The sequence below is a fragment of the Saccostrea cucullata genome, unplaced genomic scaffold (genome assembly GCF_032062105.1).
Source record: "Saccostrea cucullata isolate Sc308-1 unplaced genomic scaffold, CSIRO_AGI_Scuc_v1 ctg752, whole genome shotgun sequence".
Classification (NCBI taxonomy): Eukaryota; Metazoa; Mollusca; class Bivalvia; order Ostreida; family Ostreidae; genus Saccostrea; species Saccostrea cuccullata.
Genome location: NW_026923231.1, coordinates 14,075 through 36,943, shown reverse-complemented (window position 1 = coordinate 36,943; position 22,869 = coordinate 14,075). Strand labels below are relative to the sequence as shown.

Genomic DNA, 22,869 nt, shown 5'->3' with positions numbered 1-22,869 from the left:
AATGTCCGGGGATAGAATCTAAGAATTTGAATTCTGCACTCGCAAAACCTGAAATTATTAATCAAAAAATACAAAAAGAAATTGTGGCAGGTAGGGTCCAAGGCCCCTTTGAAAGTAAACCTATCCCTAATATACAATGTTCACCATTAGGTTTAGTGGAAAAGAAAGATCCAGGGGAATATAGAATGATTCATCACTTATCATATCCGGATAACCATTCAATTAATGATGGCATACCACCTGATGAGTCATTTGTTCAATACTCATCTATTTTAGATGCTATTCAGTTTATAAAACAATGTGGGGAAGGTGCATTCTGCTGTAAAACAGATATTAAGTCAGCATTTCGAATAATTAACCTACACCATACACAGTTTAAATTTGTTGGGTTTAAATGGGAAAACAAATATTATTTTGATACCTGTCTGCAGTTTGGTTTAAGTTCATCTTGTAAAATATTTGAACGATTCTCAACAGCGTTGCAATGGATTGCGCAAAATAAACTTGGGATATCTTGCATTTCACATGTTTTGGATGACTTTATTATTGTAGACAAATCACCTACACAATGTGTTTACAAGCTCAAAAATTTTCTAGCTATGTGTACAGATATTGGGGTGCCTATTTCTCTTGAAAAAACATGTGGTCCAAAACAGGTGATAACATATCTGGGTTATGAATTAGATTCAACTAAAATGGAATGTAGACTTCCAGAAGACAAAATTTTCAAGTGTGTTGATAAAATTCAGTTTGCTTTGGAACAGACTAAGTTAACATTAAAAGAACTGCAGTCAATTATAGGCTTATTGAATTTTGCTTGTAATGTAGTGTTGCCAGGTAGAGCCTTTTTAAGAAGACTTATAGATTTGACCATTGGAATCAAAAAGCAATTTTACAGAATTCGGATGACAAGGGAAGTTAAGGAGGATCTGAATGTCTGGTTAGATTTTCTTTTCAATTTCAATGGTTCTTCAACGTTTCTCCCCGATAGATGGATAAGTTCAAGTGAATTAAAGATATATACTGATGCGTCAGGTGTTGTTGGATATGCTGCAGTTTTTGGTAGTCAGTGGTTTAAAGGAGAATGGAATGGTAGTTGGCAGTACCAAAACATAGCATTCTTAGAATTGTACCTCATAGTCCTGGCAATACAAGTCTTGTCTAAATTTATGATAAACAAATACAACCAAGCACTGGTTCATGTCATAGATAAGCAAACATCTAAAGATGATTAAGCATATCATGTATCTGTTGAGAAAACTAGTATTGATATGCTTAAAATATCACATTTATTTCAAAGCAAAGCATTTGACTTCAAAAGAAAATTTACTATGTGATTGTCTTTCTCGTTCCAAGGTAAATCAATTCTTACAACTGGCACCATGGGCCGACAGAAATCCAGTCAACGTGCCTCCACTTCCATATTTTCCGAATTAACAAGGCAAATACAGACGCTACTGGATTTCAGCCTCACCAATTCCTCAACTGCCTCGTACTCCTATGCATGGATGATTTTTCAAAATTTTGCACAGAAATATGACTTTCCGATGGAGCTTCCAGTTAAACAACATATTTTGGTATATTACGTCGCATACCTTTTTTCGAGGGACTATGCTGCATCGACCATTACATCTTATCTTTCCGCAATTAGTTACATTCATAAGCTTAACAACTTTGGGGATCCATGTTCATCTTTTTTAATACAAAAATTACTTTTATCAACCCGCAAACTTAAACCTTCACAGGATGTTAGGATACCTATTACCAAAAAGATTCTACATCAAATATACGATGTCTTACCAGTAACAGTTTCCAATGCATTTGAATCAGCCATGTTTAAAGCAATGTTTTTGTTGGCATTTTACGGATTTTTGAGGATCGGAGAAATAACATCTGCCCAGAAAGTGATCAATAAGAATTTACTCCATATTAACCAGATTGTGATGGAACAAGACAAGATTATCATCAAATTTATTACTTACAAACATCACATGGGTAAACCTTTCTTTCTGACAATTAACTCAGCAAGCAACAAAAACTATTGCCCAGTTCAATGCCTCCAAAGTTATATTAGTTTAAGAGGGACACAAAACGGGCAACTGTATTCCTATGTTTAAGATATCCCAGTAACAATGTGTAAATTCTCCACATTCTTAAAAAAGCTGTTTATCGTTTGCAAATCTGGGCATAAGTAATATAACTAGTCATTATTTCCAGATAGGCATGCCATTGCATTGTACAGATGTTGGCATGAGTGACAGTAAGATTAGACTCTTAGGTCGATGGAAATCAGATGCATTCAAGAGCTACATCTGGTCAATTAACTATTACTAAGAATATCACTAGGCTATTTGTTAATGCATATTGGATATGGTTTATCGTGTGAGCAACAAATTAAGAACTTTAGAGTGACATTAGTGATTGATAGATGGACATTTAAACAAGTGTGGTTCAGGAAAATATGTATATTTCCTGATAACATTGCAACTAAGCGGGACATATGTTTATTCCCGCTAAGTTAAATCGATCGTGACGGTTACTATTTTAAACTCATTCATGTAATCAATGCAAAATCCAATTGTTCAGGAACATATGTATATTTACTGATATCATTGAAGTGGGACATATGTTTATTCCTACCGATGAAAGTGTTTAGCTGCTTTTATTTTAACATCTGTTAAATATACATAATTCTTCTGCATGCATGTATGTAATAGTTGAGGCAAATGTGTATCCTCACCTATCATTTGTTATATTTGCAATTCTTTTAAATAAGGCAAAGGTTTTCAGAGCATATGTCTTTCTCTGAAAAGGTTGGCCTTATTAGGTGTATCTGCACTTTGCCACTTACTCAGATCTTTATTACTGGTGTGGGTTTTTCTTTTCTCCTTGGGGTCTGAACTTGATTTATAGGATTAAATCAAGTACATGGCGGTTTCAGACCACAAGGTATAGGTTGCTTTAAAATTATGTAATCATTTACATCATTAATGGGAAAATGAATGGAAATTATTAATTAATATTCATAAAAATATTATTGGGGTAAATAATCAAATATTCATAATTGTATATCAAATTTTAATTAGGTTATGATTACATAACCATTTAATGTGATTTACATCATTTTATCATTTTATGTAATTAACATTTGGGTTATTAATAAAGTCACAGTGGTGGCAGAGTGCAACATAACTTATTGTTTCTGTGTCATGTATGAATATGTATAAGATGGAGGGCTCAGGAGGTTAACAATGGTAAATTACATGAACGGAGGAAATGCATACTAATGGAATATACGTGGAAGCATGCTATATTGGAATGTAGGGATTCGAACATTGTCAATTATGGATAAAAGAATTTTAAGGTTCCTTAAAATGCTTTATGTATATTGATAATGTATTTCTTTCTCAAATGCCGGAGTTATCGCTCTTGCGATACACTCCAGCTTAATTTCAATAGCATCTTCTTATATGGTAAGCTATGCGAGTGCCGATGGATAGAACCAATAGAATCATTTCGCGGGAAACTGAAGGTGCGTCTCTTTAGAGATAGCATGGGTCGCCACTTTCTTTCAGGACGCCGGACAATAAACTCACTGGAAATTTTTCTACGAATTTTATCCACCTCCACCCCTCCACTTTCCTTTTTTAATGAATAAATCCATATTTTATTTGTTTCTGTATTGCGGTTTCAGACCACAAGGTATAGGTTGCTTTAAAATTATGTAATCATTTACATCATTAATGGGAAAATTAATGGGAATGATTAATTAATATTCATTAAAATATTATTGGGGTAAATAATCAAGTATTCATAATTGTATATCAAATTTTAATTAGGTTATGATTACAGAACCATTTAATGAGATTTACATCATTTTATCATTTTATGTAATTAACATTTGGGTTATCAATAAAGTCACAGTGGTGGCAGAGTGCAACATAACTTACTGTTTCTGTGTCATGTATGAATATGTATAAGATGGAGGGCTCAGGAGGTTAACAATGGTAAATTACATGAACGGAGGAAATGCATACTAATGGAATATACGTGGAAGCATGCTATATTGGAATGTTGGGATTCGAACATTGTCAATTATGGATAAAAAATATTTTCTAACAATGCATACAGCTGTGTGTATATTGCGAAAAATCGCTTGGATTAGAAGTTAAAGACACCTTTATATTTTGAACTTAAAAACTAAAGTGCTCAATACTCGTTATATACCCATTGTTTCAAGTTAAATTTTCCTAACTTTCCTAAAGTTAAAAATATGTTGCATCTTCCACGTTGTTTCAACGTTGAAATCAAGAGACAGTCAACTTTGCATTTTTTATACCTTGTTTTAACTCTACGAGGGGTGATCAAAAAGTTCGCAAACTATCTCTATATCTACAGAACCACAATTCAGATTAGAATGAAATTCGGTACACACATAGCCATACACAAGGTCTATAAATAGCATATGCTGAATAAAGTTTCTCTCCTTGTTTGTGACGTCTCAATGTGAAAATGACGTCACTTTTTAGGTCACTTGTAACGAAAAATGGTTAACTCAGTCGAACTCGTTCAACAAAAGACTGCACAATTTATTGTAATATCTTTTAAAACATTGCTGTGACGTCATGCCTTTGTTCTTGCAGTCTAAAAATTTACCTGTAGCCGTCCGATAATAATAATCACCAGTCTGATAATATATTATCGGACTGCAATGATAACAAAATCAGACGGTATTTAAAAAACAAAAAGAAGAGTGAAATTATTGTTAAATGTGTCCAGAAACCCCCAATAAGAATGTTAGGAAAAAAATTCAGGGAAAGCAAACGCAAGGAAATTAAGTTGCTACAAAATAGCAAATCCATGAAAAACTAGTGCTAATTGTAACGGGGACCGTTACAGATGTTCCCCAAACGCTCCCCAACTCCCTTTTGGTGCCATATTCCCTGTAAGCTTCATTAAATAAGACAAACTCTATGCATCTGAGATTTTAACAACATTTACAAAGAAGTGTACAAAAATCATTTAAACTTTAGCATTGCACGCAATGTGAATGCATGTGCGTCATGACCATATCATCTTGTCTACACAATCGATATTTTTAATACACTGAATATTAAAGTATTTAATCCAAAATTATTTTAAAAAATACGCTCATTCTAGTGTATGTTTCATTTTACTCATTTCACGTGCACGCACGTGCATACATGAGCATGGTGACCATACCTTCTTGTAGAAGTCCATTACATCTATCTATGTTCTAAATTCTACCCTGTTTGGGTGAAAACTAAGGGAGTTATAGCTGTTTAAAGTTTCAGCCAATCAGATTGCAGCCCATGTACACCCACGTGTATGCATGTGCACGGTGACCATACCTACTTGTAGAAGTCCATTATATCTATCTATGTTCCAAATCCCATCCTGTGTGGTTGAAAACCAAGGGAGTTATAGCTGTTTAAAGTTTCAGCCAATCAGATTGCAGCGCACGCGCATGCACGTGTTTTCATGATAATTGCTTTATTTCATGTTGTAGGATATCTTAATGCATGGCTATCTTCAAAATTTCAAAGGATTTCGTCAAAAAACAAGAAAGATATTGAGACTTTAGTTGCAGCCAATCAGAGCGAAGTGCACGTGCATGCGCGTGAGACCTTGCTATTTTCACAATGTCGTCATGTCTATACTACTAATATATCCTCACATTATGAGTTTCAAAGCATTTCATATAAAAATAGAACAGTTGTGGCTATATCTATTATATTGGTCATTTCACGTGTTGCACGTGCACGCTCTTGCAAGCACGTGCGCGCAGAATGACCTTGATTCCGCAAATCTACATAACATGTCTACTAACCCTAAAAAGGTTTTACCTACATCGGACGAACAGTTTACAAGATCATTCCCGGACAAAAAAGTTCCAGGAAGAAGAAGAAGAAGAAAAATAATAATAATAATAAGAAACAGAGTAAAAACAATATGTTCCCCAACTTCGTTTGGGGAACATAAAAATCCGTGTTTAAACCTTCCACAACATTAATACTTTCCACTCTTTAAAAGAATTTTTGATACAGCACTTTGAATAAGCGAATTTAAATCCATTTCTGAAAAAGAGTCTGCAAATCTCCTTATTTTGTGTTTGGTCCCTGATGGCCACACTTTTAAAACCTGAGAATATTTCCATTATCTAAACTAAAATTTCAGGGTAAAAATCTGTAGTTTAACTTTCCATGGTGATGGTTATAATATCCCCCAAAATTATATCAGTATCAATGTCAATTTATGCACATCATAAATAAAAATGCCCCAGCCCCCCCCCCCCGCCCAAAAAAAATCTTTCACTACCGGACCTCTGTCCTGCTAAACTACACGACTGCCATTGAATGAATGAAATGAAACATTTAGAGTTCACTCACTATTTTTACTGTTTCATTTCTTTTATCTACTTATCAGACGGGTAGAAAACAATGGATGCTTAAACTCCCATTGTGTTATTATCGGACTCCTCCAGGTAACTTTTGGACATTTAAGTGTCAATGTTTTAAGTAAGATATATGCCTCATACTATTCTATATGTAAAATTATCAGACAGTTTTCGGCCCTAACGGGCCTCAAACAGTCTGATAATTTTACATATAGAACAGTATTCGGCATATATCCATTACAGAAATCCCTCTACAGTATCATAAATTAATTTGTACATAGTTTATTGAGATAAATGAGTTCCTATAAATTCAATTTATGATTGGATTAATCGTTTTAGTGAAGGAAAGCTGATGAAAATAAAAATTAACTCACATGGAAAGAAATATAAAACTCGGAAAAATTTTTTAACTTTTGTGACAGAACGCTACGGAGGGGGTCACGTGACCGCCAATATCACGTGATTCGTGCATGCGCAGAACGGTAGTTGATGTGCATTAAAATCGGGGAAGATTAATTTAAAATATAATCAACATTAAAACCAATATTTCTTGTATGGAAGTTATTCAATTAGTTTGCGAACTTTTTGATCACCTCTCGTACAATATCATGCAGAAAATACTCAACGTTGAAAATATGTTGCATCTTCAACGTTGTTTCTACGTTGAAATATCAACGACCATCAAACGTTGAGAATATGTGGCAGCTTCAACGTTGTTTCAACGTTGAAATATCAACGAACATCAAACGTTGAGAATATATGACAGCTTCAACGTTGTTTCAACGTTGAAAAAAGGTTGAGGATTCAACGTTAAAACCTCAACGTTGAAACAACGTTGAAATATAGTTGATCAACGTTGCAACCTATATTCCACCTCCTTTCAACGTTGAAACAACGTTGCGTGCCTGCTGGGAAAACTGCTCCAACCCAGGTAATACGTATGTCGTAGATAACGATACAAATTCTGGAAAAACACTTTAATAGATTTTATTTCATTCATTTCATTCATTATATGAAATTATATACCTTAAACTTCATTAGTCGCAAATGCAAATATGTGTATGTATCCCTAATGTAGATTTTCCAAAGGGTTTGGAAAAGTTTTGGAAATCCATGGAATTCCATTCGTTTCCATACATAACTCGAAAAGTGTGTCTGGAAGTTTTTGGAATATTTTGGAATTTGAAAAAAAAATGGACTTAGACATTTTTTGGCTAGGAAAGTAGTGGAATTCTTTGGAAAAAATTACAAAATGAGAAACTTAGCCATTTTCTGCGCTGGAAAGCTGTGGAAAATTACTTAGATTTTTTTAAACTGCCGACTAATAGTACAATAACATCGGGATCGAAGTCAGACTCGATGAACAATTAACAACTTAACAATTTAACAACACGCTGAAATTCAAAAATATCGAAATGCCATGTTCATGATGTTGATCATCAACTTGGTGTTGCACAGAAGAAAAGTTGGAAAGAGAGTGTCACGAACAGGGGAATCATAATTAGCTTGGGATGGAAGACGATGATGACATTTCAAGACCCGGTAGGTAAAATATTGTACAGTATTTTATGTGTCCCTGAATGAAGAATGCTTCTGCTACTGTTCATCAGTCTGGGAGCCAAACTAAAATGCCCGACTGTGAAATCGTAAGGACAAGCACTATTTCAATTTTGTAATAATTATTTAACAACTCTAAACATATCGTTTAGATCATGGATTTTAACCCGAATTTCCTCGTTTGGAATCGAACTGATGTAAAGAATTTTACCTGTATGTTCCTTTGTTCAAGATAACATTTACAGAGTGTGATGTACATGTAATTAAGTCCATATTTTGTAATGCATGTACATGATCATTTTCAGCTCTTGTTTTGATTGTTTTAATAGTTGCTGCAGTGCCTGAGATGATTCCCACAGCTCTGGCGTTTTGATAAAAGTGAATATACATGTAGATGCTTAGCCAATCACTTACATGTACGGCATGTCAGGATGTGGATATGGTGAGAACCAGCTCAAATTATTATTCGAAACAAATAAACTAACTTTGATTTTATTAATCCATGTCTTTAAGTATTATACGAGGGTCATTCAAAAAGTTCGTAGACTTTTGTTCTAACTCTTTTATTTAACGTCATATTATATCCAAATTTGGTACAAATATTTTAACAATAGATTCAAATAATTTGAGTAAAAAAATTGGAATGTATCTTCATATTTATTAAAATTACCAAGGATTTAGAACAGCAAAAATGGGGTCACGGAGCACCGTCAAAATTGAGTATTTTTCTAATTTTCACTTTATAGTATTTACAGCTATACCTCTTATAAATGGAACTGAAACGAAATAAAATTTTCATATTTAAATAAAGTATTGTTGTATTAATTAAGATGAAATCAGGTTATGTAATATCTCGCTCCATTTAAAAGATATCAGCTTCTAAATACATAAGGACTTGATTGAAAAAGGCAAAAAACCATGACGTTGGAGGACGCCACGGAGCAGCAAGTAGCAATAAAATTAGACTTTACATTCAGAAAACTTCTTCTACAAGCTTAAAAAATCCTTTTAAACCAGGATCTGTATGAAAAATAATCTGTGTATTTGTATTAAATTAAATATACAATTTTTGAGTGGTAGCGAGTTTGAATCGGACGATGGATTGTCTGTAAAGAAACAGGTTAAAGATAAAAATATTGTCAAAAGAGTTAGGAACGTCATTGAACGTGATGTGTGCTTCAATGTTGCAGAACTAATAGAGTTGCATAGTAATTTAAAGAATTTGAAAACAAAAACATTCTTGTTCAAGCTATATTTGTACAATTGTTAGCAAACTAGGTGTTAAGTGTTGTGGATATGTGTTTTGAATGGAGAAGAAACTACAGGCTGTGTTTGAAATTAAAAAAAAAATGAGTATACTTTTGACAAATTTTCTCAGCATTGTTGTTGACGTTACAATATTGGTTAACCGTGCTCCGTGGTAACAAAACATGTTGCTTTAAATTTTGGCTAACATGAGTTCTACTTAATCAAATGAAATGAAACTTCACACTTCGACAAACTAAATGTTTATGTTTACGAAAATGTATTGATCTATAATCTTGTAATAATCATATGACGATGAGAAGCACTGTCTACGTATTTTTTGAATGACCCTCGTACTTATTGGGAAGGCCAAAATGGTCAATGGGACTATGTCGCAACTGTCAACATTTTTGATGGGCCATTTCGAAAATGAATGGGCCATCAATATAATCTGAAGGGCCATTTCAAGAAATAACAAAGTGACAAACAAATACGAAATACGAGAGAAAAAATGTTTTTAATTAACTAAATCTGATTTTTAACGCATGAAATGCAGCAAATTTAAAGGAACTTGCTTAGAATACAACTGACCCTAATTTCGTGTTAAAATTACGACAGTTTTGGAAAGGAAACAGCCCTACCATACAAATGAATGAAGCATCGCTTCGTTTAACCGGAAGTACTTTTTGACAGGTTTCAACTAATGAGATTTGCTGTTTTAAATTGACTGCATTTAAAACGAAAGTAAAACAAGAAAGAAAGTCGTACGCAAAATATTTTCAAATAACAAAGCTAAAAATTGAATGCGCACCTTGGCGCCATGATTGATTGATTTAATGCGCCATTTTTCACTTCAATGCGACTATGGCGCATGGCGCAAGCCCTTCCCAATCACTGACAGACAGTATAAGATTTATTTTATTTTTTGTTTAAAAATTTGCAACTATGCCAAATAAACAAAATTTAAGGTAAATTTTTACCATGCTTAATTTCCTTAATATCCTAATAATTTAAAACAATGAATTCTAACAGGTAATCTAAACATGCTTAATGCACAGGTATGCATAATCATTTAAGATCAAATAGCTATCATCTTCTATGAAGTATACATGCATTTTACAGGAATCCGGATGCTCAAAAGAAGGACAAGAGCTGTATGAAAAAAAAACCAGGTCAGATTTCTTAATTATTTTCAATGTTAGTCAGGCATTGAGCTTGAGCTCTAACCTTTTCATTTTAACTCAGCTGAGCCATTTTAAGGCCTAAGTGAATTTTTTGATCAGTGACTAGTGTTTTTGTATATAAACTTCCTAATTTGAACAAAAAGTTGCAAGATAATGAATTCATAATCTACGGTAAACTGATCTGCCAGGTCGAAAGAACCAGTTGTTTTGTAGAGCTTTATTTTATTCTTTTTTGTATATTTTTATGGATTTCAATAATGATACATCTGAATGGTCATCTTTTCTTTCAGAAATTGTGTAAGGATCGAAAGTTTGAAGTGTGTGTTGGAATGGTCAACATCGAACTTACCTAGCCTTTGTACCAAAATTGAATCCGTTTGCGACACCAATTATCTGTCAACCCTCTATTGCAAATTTTATGGGATATATCAGTGAGGAAGTGATTCTATCAACACGACAGAAGTTTTGGATCTTCCGTAATTGGGATCTTTGGCACGCATGTTTGGGGAAAATATAGCAACTGTTGATTTTATGGGATCTTTGGATCAATATAGTTGTGTAGTACATTTATTTTGCATTTAATACGTATGTGTTTGTCACTCTGGTCATTAAATTTGTAAAGTAAATGTACATGAGCCACTGGCAGTTCATTGTAAATGTACACGCTGTTTAGGTGTCAAGGACCTCTCCAATCCTTGGCCAATGTCATTTAATGAAACTAACCTCTTTGTTTTAAAAAAAAATGCAGACATTAGTTTACTACATCATGTACATGTATATCATAACATAATTTACCCATGGCAATCCTCCAGTAATGATTGTATTTTTCTCTGGATATTTTTGTTAAAATTCTTTGATGTTAAATACTTTTAGTGAGAATACATTTAAAAAGTGTGCTTATATTGTACATCTAGGAGGTATATGCAATATTTGTCTCAAAACACGTTGTAAAAGAAACTGTGAATTTTTTATTTTTGCAAATATAGATTTGATGTTTGAAATATATTGTGGTGTTTTCAAGTTTTTTTTGTAGTTATTTAACACTAATTCAGTTTTCATTGTATTTTGAATTCCTGGAATTCCACGGATTTCCATGGAATTCTTTAGATTTACAAATAATCTGGAATTCCATGGATTTCCTCCGCAAATTTCCGTTCTGGCATTGTTCCGCTCTTTTCTAGGCTAGATTTGAATTTCCGTACCACTCCGAAAAAGTTACGTCCCAATACTCCAGAGAATTCCTAAGAATTCTGCGGAGCAAAAATTCCATGGAATTCCATTGAATTTGCTTTGGAATTCCTTGGAAGTTGCGGAAAATCTACATTAGGAATGTCGGGAAACTAAAATTTAGACATGAACACGAATCAGCTTTCTAAATGTCAAGCATGTCCTTAAATGGATCTTAAAACAATTAAATGTAGAACACTCACATTTATATGCTTCAGTAGAATCATATCGTGGTGGACAAGGAGGCGTGTATGTGCTACAGTCGGTAAAGTGGTCTTCCACAACAAAGTTTTCTCCTTCATTGAACTGTGGACACACAGCTGTAAATAGATCGACCTATAACGTTATTTTCTTTTTCCTATTCATTATACAAAGATGTCTAATTACAGAAGATTTTCATTTTCATAAACAGCTTTAAAAAGGATTGATTCATGAAAACATTATCAAAAGAATGTGTCGGTATTCGACAGATGTCCAGAACTTCAAGTCTTATTGTATATATATATATTTTTTATTCGCAAACCTAGGTTCTATTCTTTTTTGTTTATTACTTAAAATAATCAAAAATGATCATCGATTTGAAAAGGAGAAAACAAGAAACTTAATTTTATCGTTTGCTCTAGTCACAGCATTAAACTTAACATTTTTTGCCAATACTTACGGAATGTAATTGTAACACGTAAACTGCAAACTTCAATTAGTTTTTTCTGATTAGTTCGGAGACAGTGATATACAAAGTTGTTTGAAGCTGTACAGTTTTGTGGTATAACAGCACAGTTCTTTCTCTGTGATGCAATCTCCCACTCACTTTTATTTCCTGGACAAGACGGTACATAATTCTTAGTGCCAAGAGTTGCAGGGCAATATTGACTCATGGAACTTCTGCAATAATAAATGTTCATTAATTTCTGTTTTACATTCATTTTCATTAACATTTGAATAATTTGACCGGTACCATGTGGCGATAGCCTTTGTTTGATTCTTTTTATCAGTGAAAAAGTAAAAAAAGTAAAAAAAAGTTAATTTGGTGCCAAAAATATCATTTACGAGGAGTGCTTAATTTGATTCGTCTGTGATATCTCTTTCACACTAAGGTGAGTTAATTTCATAATAATTCAACCGGCTTGCATAGGGTCAGAGAACAAGAAGGCCTATAATACATGTATGCATGTAGATCACGAGCGTCATTTTTAGCCGGGCTTATTGCTCAAAGAGCAATTGCCGGCTTATGGGATCCTGTTCAAGGCAGGATGTTGACCCCATAGTCGCCATTTTAAAATTACGTGCAAAAATATAATAGTACTTACTCTAAACCGCTTTTGAGATAATACAAACGCTAAATAAAGCAACAAAAATAAAACGAAGTTTTATCTATATAAAATAAACATAAGTAGTAATGACTTTGAAAACTTCATAAGTCAAAGAACATAGTTCATTAGCGTAAGGATTTTTGATAATCAGTGTTACCGTAGTTCTCTACACATACGAGGTAAAGCAGGAGAGGGAACCAGACTGGCCTGTTTGTTTACATTCAGCTGCGGTACCAGATTAATTCTGATTCTGACAAAATCGGACCGTGGTATTAGGATTGAAAAACTCACTGTCAGTGTCTTATCATTTATATTGATAGTTTTAAAATAATTTTTTCATCAGAAAATAAACGTGATTCATGTAAGAAATTCATTCTACTCTGTAAATGAGCCCGGCACTCTGTACTTCTGAGTACTTTGATTTGTATCTGACGTCAGATATCCAGCGGAATAGCTATTGAAATTGACATTAGAGGCCTCGTGTAATCTTAATCTTTTAGACAACATTTTTGAAATTAATTTTTTTTTTTACAATGGAATGCAAATTATTTCAAGTTTTCAAACTATTGTTGATATCCTGTCATTACCAACAAACTAGACAGTGATTCCCTGAATCATTTCTGTCGTTTTATTTCATAAAGGGTGTTGTTTGAGAGACAATTTTAATCATAGGAATCGATAGAACAGTGCTATTGTTACCAGTAAGTTAATAAACATCAATATTATTAATTTTTTAAACAGGTCCAAAATTTCATAGTCAATGAAAGAATTAAAGAATAACGTTGAGTTAGTAAACTACATGTAGCTAAATTTAGCAACATATTGCATTCTGAGATGGCACAAATATGGTTGAAATTAGACAGATGTATTCAGAAAAATTGCATAATTTGCCGATCAACCCTGGCCTGGGCAATATAATGTAAAACAAAGATTACTTAGTAGATATCTATTTGTCTTTTGAGCCTTAAATGATTGGAGAGACCGAAAATAAAACAAAGTCGCATCAGATGAAAATACTTACAATGAATGTAGTGTAAAGCACAGAAGAATGTCTTTAAGAACTTCATTTGCAAGCATCGTTGTTTTTAAACGTCTATATTTCCTAAAAAAATTGAAATACCATCATGTTTCTAGCACTTTTCACAAATGCGCTTTCTCTGTTCTGTAAGGACAAGATAGGCTGAGACCCCTTTTTGGCCCTTGTTTTGGGAAGGTGTCTTAAGGAAGGATGCAGAACTTAAAAATATGAATAAAAATCTGGAAAAAATGAGGAAGTTATTGGATCAAACAGAAAGGTAAGAAAATAATTATATCATTTTCCATTTTTTTTTCATTTATTGAAAATTTTAATCGATTTTACATCACATCTGGCTTCAGAAAACATACAGCACAATATTACCTATCAAGAATATTTATATACAAATTTCTATCAGAACCATTTATGTACAAAAATCTGTGATAGGCAAGCTTTTGCTATGTTTCTCTAAAAGATGAATGTATGTATCTCAAATATGACAAATTTTAACCAGAATTAAGAAACGTTTGGAAATTTAAATACTTCTCTTCTATCTATATGCCTCCTTGTTTTTCAGAGTTTGATCCTAATACCATCAAAGATCCAAGATACCCCCACTCCCCCGAAATAGGATAATTGCGTAACGACTTTGTAATACTTTATTTTAATTTTTTCTCATGCAAAATGAAGAAGGAAAGATAGATATACTTGTTGTTTCATCAACTCAGACATGAGATGAGATACCTTATTTCCCCATCCTAGCCCCAGTCATCAATGCAAACCAATGCCCCTTAAAAATGCAGAAATGTGACATGCACAGTATTATAGTGCATTTCTCTGGATGATTTTCAATCCTAATTCTACTAGGGTTGATTGACCTAAGATCATGAATTAAATGTGAAGCAATCTTATCATTAATGCACAAAAGAGTATTCTTCCTGTGATCAGTTTTGTTTCTGTAAACAATGAGGCAAACCTGCTAAAAACCACAGGCGCTTGGTAACAGGATTGTGTATTTTATGTATTATATAATTGCCTGACGTCACGGGGTCAGGCTGTATAAGGATAGATATTTCCAAGAACCGAAACTGTGCGATCATACCTAAAGAGCCAGATTTTGTGCAAGCTGATTTACATTAGAATTCTTTACCTGCATGTTAAAAGAAACAGTTTCAGAAAAAAAGAATGATATTACTGATGCAATATACTGCAGTGTTTACTTCCTTTACTCTTTTTGCATGGAAAAGATTATTCCATGTGATTCGCAATGTCCGTGTATCATTTTTTCTGCATTTCTATACTACTGGGCCAGTCCATTTATATTCTACGAAAGGGCCGGTGAATCGCTTTTTTCGCTCCAAATGTCACTAGTAAGCCCACTTCGCACCTTTTCCCAAGATTGGTCTGTTGTATGAATGGGTGTGCTAAGTTTCATGGATTTAAATAAAGTTTTTCCTTTAAGTTCCTTCTAATGCTTCAGAAATTATATCTATCATCTTTTAAAACAACATATCGTATACGTCAGTATAAGAACATGCAAACTAAACAAATGATTTTTCTAATTTGTCTCCAATCCCGCGGTTAGTTTAATCCATAAATGGACTAGTCCAATACTAATAAACAACGCAGTTCAAGTCATCATCTCCAATGCATGATCTATTATATATATCTGTTCAGATGCACAAATAAATAAGAAAGCAGTGAAAAATCTTGGATTGCTCTTTATACAAAGGCCTACATATTGAGTTTACTTCTTTCATTCACAATATATGATAGTGTCACTACCCCCCCCCCCTTCCTGTTAAAAAAAAAAGAAAATGATAAACACACATTTCTACTGTTTACTTCAGAAAAGAAAATACACTCCAGCAAATTATGTATTTAAGTATATCCATCTTTTTTAAAAAATTGTTAACAATAATTTTAATTAGCCCCTTCACGGTAACTGCGGTACTACAGTTTTGCAGGGCAAAATAATAACATTTGGCGAAGTTTTTGTTGATAGATAATTAAATGACGTATCTTTAACAATTACTCTTACGTCATATTTCACCAAACTATATCATTTTGCCCTGCAAAACAGCAGTACCGCAGTTACCGTGAAACGGTCTATTGATAACAGATATTAACTACATGTATAATAGGAGTTACAATGTAGCTTGAAATCAATTTAGATGCAAGGGCAGATCATTCCACTTGCAGACTTCTCACACATACTCTTTAGTATGCAGTGTAGAAATGATTCTTCTACAAGTAAAATAAAATCAAGATTTTAATTACACAAGGTTTTCAAAATACATAGGTTAGGATATGTTTTAAACCTACAAAAGTACTGCTCAAAGGTTTATCACTCTTCGTGCAGATAAATTGATTTAGTCAGGCAAGCTTTTTAAAAAGATGTTACAAAAAAAAAAACCCGCCCTGTCTTCGAAGTGGCTTTTTGGATTTTACACACCAACGCGGAAAAACCTCTAGGGTTATATGATGAGAATCCGCTTGGCGTCGCGTCAATCGATGAACACTTCCTGTGCTTTCGATATCGAGGACGTTTCTGTTCACTGCATGTTCAAAACAGCATATGCAGGTCAACAGATGATAACGAGTAGTCATTTTATAATTTTCTAATGTAGATCGCACCAGAAACTGGTACGAAAAGTGTAGATATACTTATTATGTGTGAACCAGAGCACCCATTGGAATTCAAGATGGCGAATGAAATGGTTTCCTTATTTTTATACACAGTAGATATGATATTTGTAAAATGTGTTAATTTCAGCGATTTTTTTTTCATTGTTTTTAAGGAGTATATTCAGTTACACCTGTTTAAGCATATAATACATAAACTACAACATCCTGTAACCAAGCGCCTATGCTAAATTCTGCATTAAACATTACATGTTGGCAAGGATATAAATATGCAGTTAAAGATCTATAGAGAATAATGAGGCAAGTTAAGAAAATAGATAAAACTTAGTCTCACCAGTGGTTTCTTCACTCTTGTCTATTCCGACTTAGTCTGAAAAATCTGATATATACAGACTCACACTTTTACAAAATGCATCTTCATGTTTTCATTTTATATTTCCTTTTTTCAATGGCAAACAGGAAGAGGAACGTATGTGATACTGCATGCATACATAAGTATATAGTACATATGTGACACTTCAAGAAATTAAACTACAAGTACTAGTGGTAGAGAACAAAAAGAATCAAACGAACGCTCTTTTTTAACTAATTGTTTTTTTTTTATTTTTTACAGAGCCTTGGGGTGAGATAATTAAAAATGTGTTTAATTGTTTGCACAGGACAGAAATTTGAACAAATTTGAACTGTCGATATCTGATTAAAATGTACAGACGCACTTTGATATATTTAAAATAGTCAGACATCTTAGCTTTAGGATAAAATATTAATTTTATATTAACAAGCAAACAATTTAAAGAATAAGTATATGTCCCTACTGTTGTGTACTTTTTAAATATTACAGTATTCTGAAAAACTGTCATGCATCAGTTGTTTTGTTGCGTTTCTTGTTGTGTTGGTAAAAACACGCAATTGCTTTAGACCAAATCTATACCTTTTCTGCAATGAAAATGAAGAAGGCATGTAGCAACTTATGAGAGTGTGCCAGCTCAATTTATTTATCACATGCATTTAGTTGTCCGTGCACATTTATGTCAATTTAGAAACTCGATTGCTTTTACCTTTTTATTCTCAGAGACATGGCAGCTTAATTTTCAAGAACACTGCTTGTCTTATAAATTTCAAATCTCCCTCTATTTTTTTTTAATAATGCATGCCACCTACATGTTCTTGCACTGACTAATGGAGTATTCAACTAATGGTCAACTTCAAAGAAAAAAGAAGAGTATTTAACTAGAGATCAAGTGCAAAGGAAAAAGAGGAGCATTCAACTACATTTTGTAGCGGTCAACAGCAAAGGAAATAGAGGAGCATTCAACTAGCGGTCAACTGCAAAGGAAATGCAGGAGTATTTAACTAGCCGCCAACGGCAAAGAAAATAGAGGAGCATTCAACAGTGGTCCACTCTATGCACATGTGTTGAACGCTCCCTCATTTGCATGGCAAAAATTCAACTAATGGTCAATTGACAGTCAATTTACCTTAAACTAGTAGTTGTCCGAATACTCCGATTGAATCTTAATAGTGTTTTTTTTTTCGTATGGGAAATCACAAGATTTTGAATATATATAAGTCACAAGATTTTGAATATATATATGTCACAAGATATTGCACATACATCACAATTTTTTGAATATTCATCACAAGGTGTTTAACATACATCACAAGATCTTAACTATACATGTACATCAAAAGATCTACACGCCATAACAATCCATTTCCAGTAATATGAATTACGTAACAGAAACAATAAACAGGCCTCAAATACCATCATTAAGAACTAAATTATAGCCACTAGTCCTCTAACGGGAACAATTATCTGCCGTCCTTTACAAATTAAAAATGTCATATTTAATCCATCCAAAATCATTGAAGCGTAAAAAATACAACCTTTTATAATTACTCATCAAGTAAGACTCGCATATCAAAAAATTGTCGTATTGGTTCGCGAGCGTTTAAATTAAAAAAGGGCTGAATTCCTTTAAAATTAAAAGGATCGTATATTTATTCCTCAAAACCCAACAAAGCAAAATGAAATGAGCTAGAACTTGATCTTTTACTCATCATACCAGGCATTAATTATAATTCACTAGAATCTGCACTACCCGAGGATATTTGCAATTATTTTTCTGAATGCACTGTTCATTATAACATAGTTTCTAAATAAACACATGGTAGGGTTTTTTTCTTTTATTTGATTATCTCTCCTCTTGGAAAAGGACATTGTCTTTAAGTTAAAGAAAATCCGATTTCATTAACATGAGAAAGCTTTATGGATACCTGAATATACGTAACCCCCTCATTAAAGACAAGACATAACATTCAATAGAGGAATAGAAGAGATCATTAACGAGTATTTACAAAAATAAATGACAGAATAATCAAACAAGACATATGTACATGCACATACAAATAAGACAAAGCAAAACATCATATGACAAAATAACCAAACAAGTCATACGTTTAAGTAAACAACAAATGATACAAAGCAAAACACATACAAAACCCAAATCACAAACGATTATGCACAATATTTATAAAAAAAATGTGATGTACATTCAATTCTTACAAAATATACTGAATATGGTAGAAAAAATGGGTCACATCCGAAAAAATGGACCACATCCGCTATGGGATAAACTGAATAATATGATTTTACATAAGAGGTTGAAAAAATGTAAGAGGTTGGGAGGGCGTTGGTTACTTATTTCTTAGTGGAATTTCTCCGTGACTTGATAAAAATGGCGACTGACGCTAGAAAAACTGCGCATGCGCAGAGTACACATACAACTGCTCAATTTAAAGGAGAGGTGTCTAATATAAAATATTAATGATTATTACCCATAAATGTTTTATTTTCATAAACCTGTTTTATGGATAACTGAATAACTTAAACTCCTTATAAAAGACATAAAATACAGTAGAGGGAAAGAAGAGGTCATTTATTCACTAAAATAAATTACAGAATAATCAAAGAAGACATGTGTATATGTACATACAAATAAGACAAAGCAAAACATAATATGAAAAAATAACCAACAAGTCATACATTTAAGTAAACAACAAATATAATAGCACATCCGCCACCGATCATAACTGCTTTCTGTCAACGTAAAACACCAAACAACTTACTTTTCTCTTAGGGGAATTTTCCGTCACTTGATAAAATGGCGACTAACGCTAGAAAAACTGCACATGCGCAGAGTACACATACAACTGTTCTAATTAAAGAAAAGGAGCCAAACACAAAACATTATAGATCAGTACCCATAAATGTTTTATTATCATAAACCTGTTTTTGGTAAAATAGTCTAGGTAATTATACAGTAATTATAGATAAGTCGTAATTTGTGAAGTCAACGGACATGCCGATAGGGGAATGTATTAAAGCTTGCTTGCGATACACATGATATTTTAGGTAAATTAAAACGTTAAAAAATGAACACTGTAAGTATACATGTACATACTTTCCCTAATTTGAGTCTGCTGACAACAAATCTGCCCTGTATTTCATTCATTATTGTATTCCTTGTACAACTTTTTAATGTACGAGTTCTCAGCCCTTCGATACTGAATAAACTGCACACATCTTAAACAGAAAAAAATCAATATTTCCATTAGTTTCAGAACACCACTATTTTTCAAGATGTTTTTGATGCACTGCTTTCTCCAAATATCCCAAAAAAATAAATGTACACAGATAGAGAAGTATACATTCCTGAAAACATGAAAGACTTATCAGCATTGAGAATCATTCGGTATTTATCAACATGTATTTTAAGTTATTACCATAAGATAACGACTCTACTCCCCATTCTCGCCTCGCAAATATTCACATAATCAGATCGAGGCTGAGTGACTAATATCAGAAATAAGCTCGAGAAGTAGTGCGTTTGATTTATCTTCTTAATTACAAATTCCATTGCTAACGTTTGACTTTTAATATATTATCTGCAGATCTCAGCTTATTTTAAAATAAAGGAATCAGTATTTAGTTTGGAAATTATGCCAGGGCATAGCATAGCATGCCAGATGTCCCTGACATAGTCTTCTAACTAGAGAGTGATTCCTTATAATTTCAGATTGAATTGAAATAACGATCTTAAAAATTAATCAAAATACCGTCTAATTAAGTAGGTTTGAAATGAGTGAGGCATTCCATGTTATTTTCCATTGCCCCGGCCCCATGACGTCAAAATTTACTATTAAATTGTAATCCCATGAAAACACAAAACAAATTTAATGATTGTTAAGTTTCTGTTTGTTGTGAATGTGTTACCATTAACAATGTTTAATTCATTTGATACATTTCTGAGTTTTTTGCAGATAAGCCTCAGAATGTTTCATTTCTGTGCTAATATTTTCCTTAAGAAAAAAAGTGTTGCCATCGTCGCCCAGTTCAATTTTTGGATATATGTAAACTGCATTTAAAAAACACTAACTCAAAATCTTTGTGGGCGAGGCAGTGTATATTTTAGGAAAGAAAATTCCACTAAAAATGGATGTCCTCTGCAGCTTTTTAAGAAAATACGGGAAAATGCACAAGTTAATGACGTCACAATTAGCATTTAGGAGGTCAAATGAGAAAAACCATTTGTGTATTCTTACTGCAGAGAATTCCTATGATTCAGAAGGAATGAATTTATATCACCTTCATATATGAGAAAAATGCATCTATAGGGCTTAATTTGTATTGAAACTGTACCTTCTTCTTTGTTTTTTTCTATTTGAAGGAATTTACAAATTTCTTCATGAAATGTTTTGGAATTTCCTTGTACTTTTTTGAAAATGTTCTGAATGTCACGGTTTAATATCATGTTGGTGAGTTTCACAATTTGTGGTTAGGAAAATATTTACCATATATGCTGCAAATGATAAGCATAATTTTCCATATCTTAATAAATGTTATTATTATGGTAATAGATGGAGAAAATAAATTTTTATAATAGACCTTTTAACTATATATCTCATGGAAAGCATTTTTAAGAAAAACAGAGGAAAGTGACAGACAATAACATGATTTAAAAAAGTGTTTGTTTTTTTTATTTCTCATAACTATGCATTAATTGTGCTCAGAAAGCAACACATATCATTTAATAAATAAAATCTTAATAAAATAAATACCTTTTCAACATATATGGCACTGACACACTATGTCGATCCAGGATAATATGCATTCGCTACACAAAAAAATTACTTTATTCACTAAATACAATCACATGAGGCCTACACTTCATGGCATATAAATACATGTATATTAAAAGTTAGAAAGGTCTTCCGTCTCAAACGGGCGACCCTTCTATTATTCTGTTGTTTCTTTTTCACTTTTATTAAGGTCTTCCGTCTCCAACGGAGAACCTTCTATTATTCGATTGTTTCTTTTCAGGGTCTTCCGAGCTTCCGATTAAGAAGACCCTACTGTTATTCTATTGTTACTCCACTGTAATTTGTTTGAAAATCGAAAAAGCCAATCTCAAGATATTTGCATTTGAAAATTTGAAGTGGAAATCCCAATGGCTAAATGGTTAGCGCGTTGGATTGCCACGCGGGCGACCCGGGTTTAACCCCCCGTGTGTCCGAAAAATTTTATCACTTTTTCTGCTCGATTTTTTTAATATCTTTAGTGTTTTAATTTTAGACCATTTGCAACAATATATAATAAACTTTTGAGCATATCTTGCGTATTTAAGGGTCACAAGGGGCCAGAATGTCAAATCTTTGACGCTTTATATCTCAATCAAAGTACTGAAAGTACTGAAAAGCGGTTAGCATGCTTTCATCGAATATGTACAGTGTACAATAACAAAAAATGCATTGAATCATGATATTAAAGTAGGCATGCATGTCTTTTTCCAGTGTCATCAGCGAAGAAGCAGACACACTGAATTTTGTAGTACTTAACTAAATGGTATAACCAATAACATCCCAGACTGATGTCACAAATTTTTGTATTAAAATATCAACCTGAGATTTTCAGTTTGAAAGACAGGAAGTTCAATTTCAAAAATTTCTCCCTAATTGTCTCCATTGGTGGCGTCCAAAAGTGCTCAGAACGAAAAAAAATTATGTTGATGTTGCAAATTTAATTGACTTTCATGCTCTATTGATTCTGAAATTAGGTAACTGTAAAGGCTACTATAGCAAATAACTCAAAAATAAAATAAAATGATAATTCAAATTCTTTAGATTAATTGATTTAGAGTACTGTACATAGATCTTTAGCTGGCTAGTCTGAGAAAAACGGATGGACGAGCAGAGAATAAATTAACT

The 22,869-nt window shown here is 33.0% G+C and overlaps 1 protein-coding gene across 1 annotated transcript in view; it reads right to left on the bottom strand.

Annotated features, from left to right (window-relative positions):
* LOC134263502 (uncharacterized) overlaps positions 1-19,752 on the bottom strand; it is a 52,079-nt gene extending 32,327 nt beyond the window's left edge. Inside the window, exons 1-4 of the mRNA XM_062745853.1 lie at positions 19,732-19,752; positions 13,963-14,043; positions 12,293-12,513; positions 11,835-11,951 (exon numbers count right to left, since the gene is read on the bottom strand). Coding sequence (XP_062601837.1) covers positions 11,835-11,951; positions 12,293-12,513; positions 13,963-14,018 — 394 coding nt within the window. The 5' untranslated portion in view covers positions 14,019-14,043; positions 19,732-19,752. The remainder of the gene's footprint in view (positions 1-11,834; positions 11,952-12,292; positions 12,514-13,962; positions 14,044-19,731) is intronic.
* Positions 19,753-22,869: the final 3,117 nt, after the last annotated feature.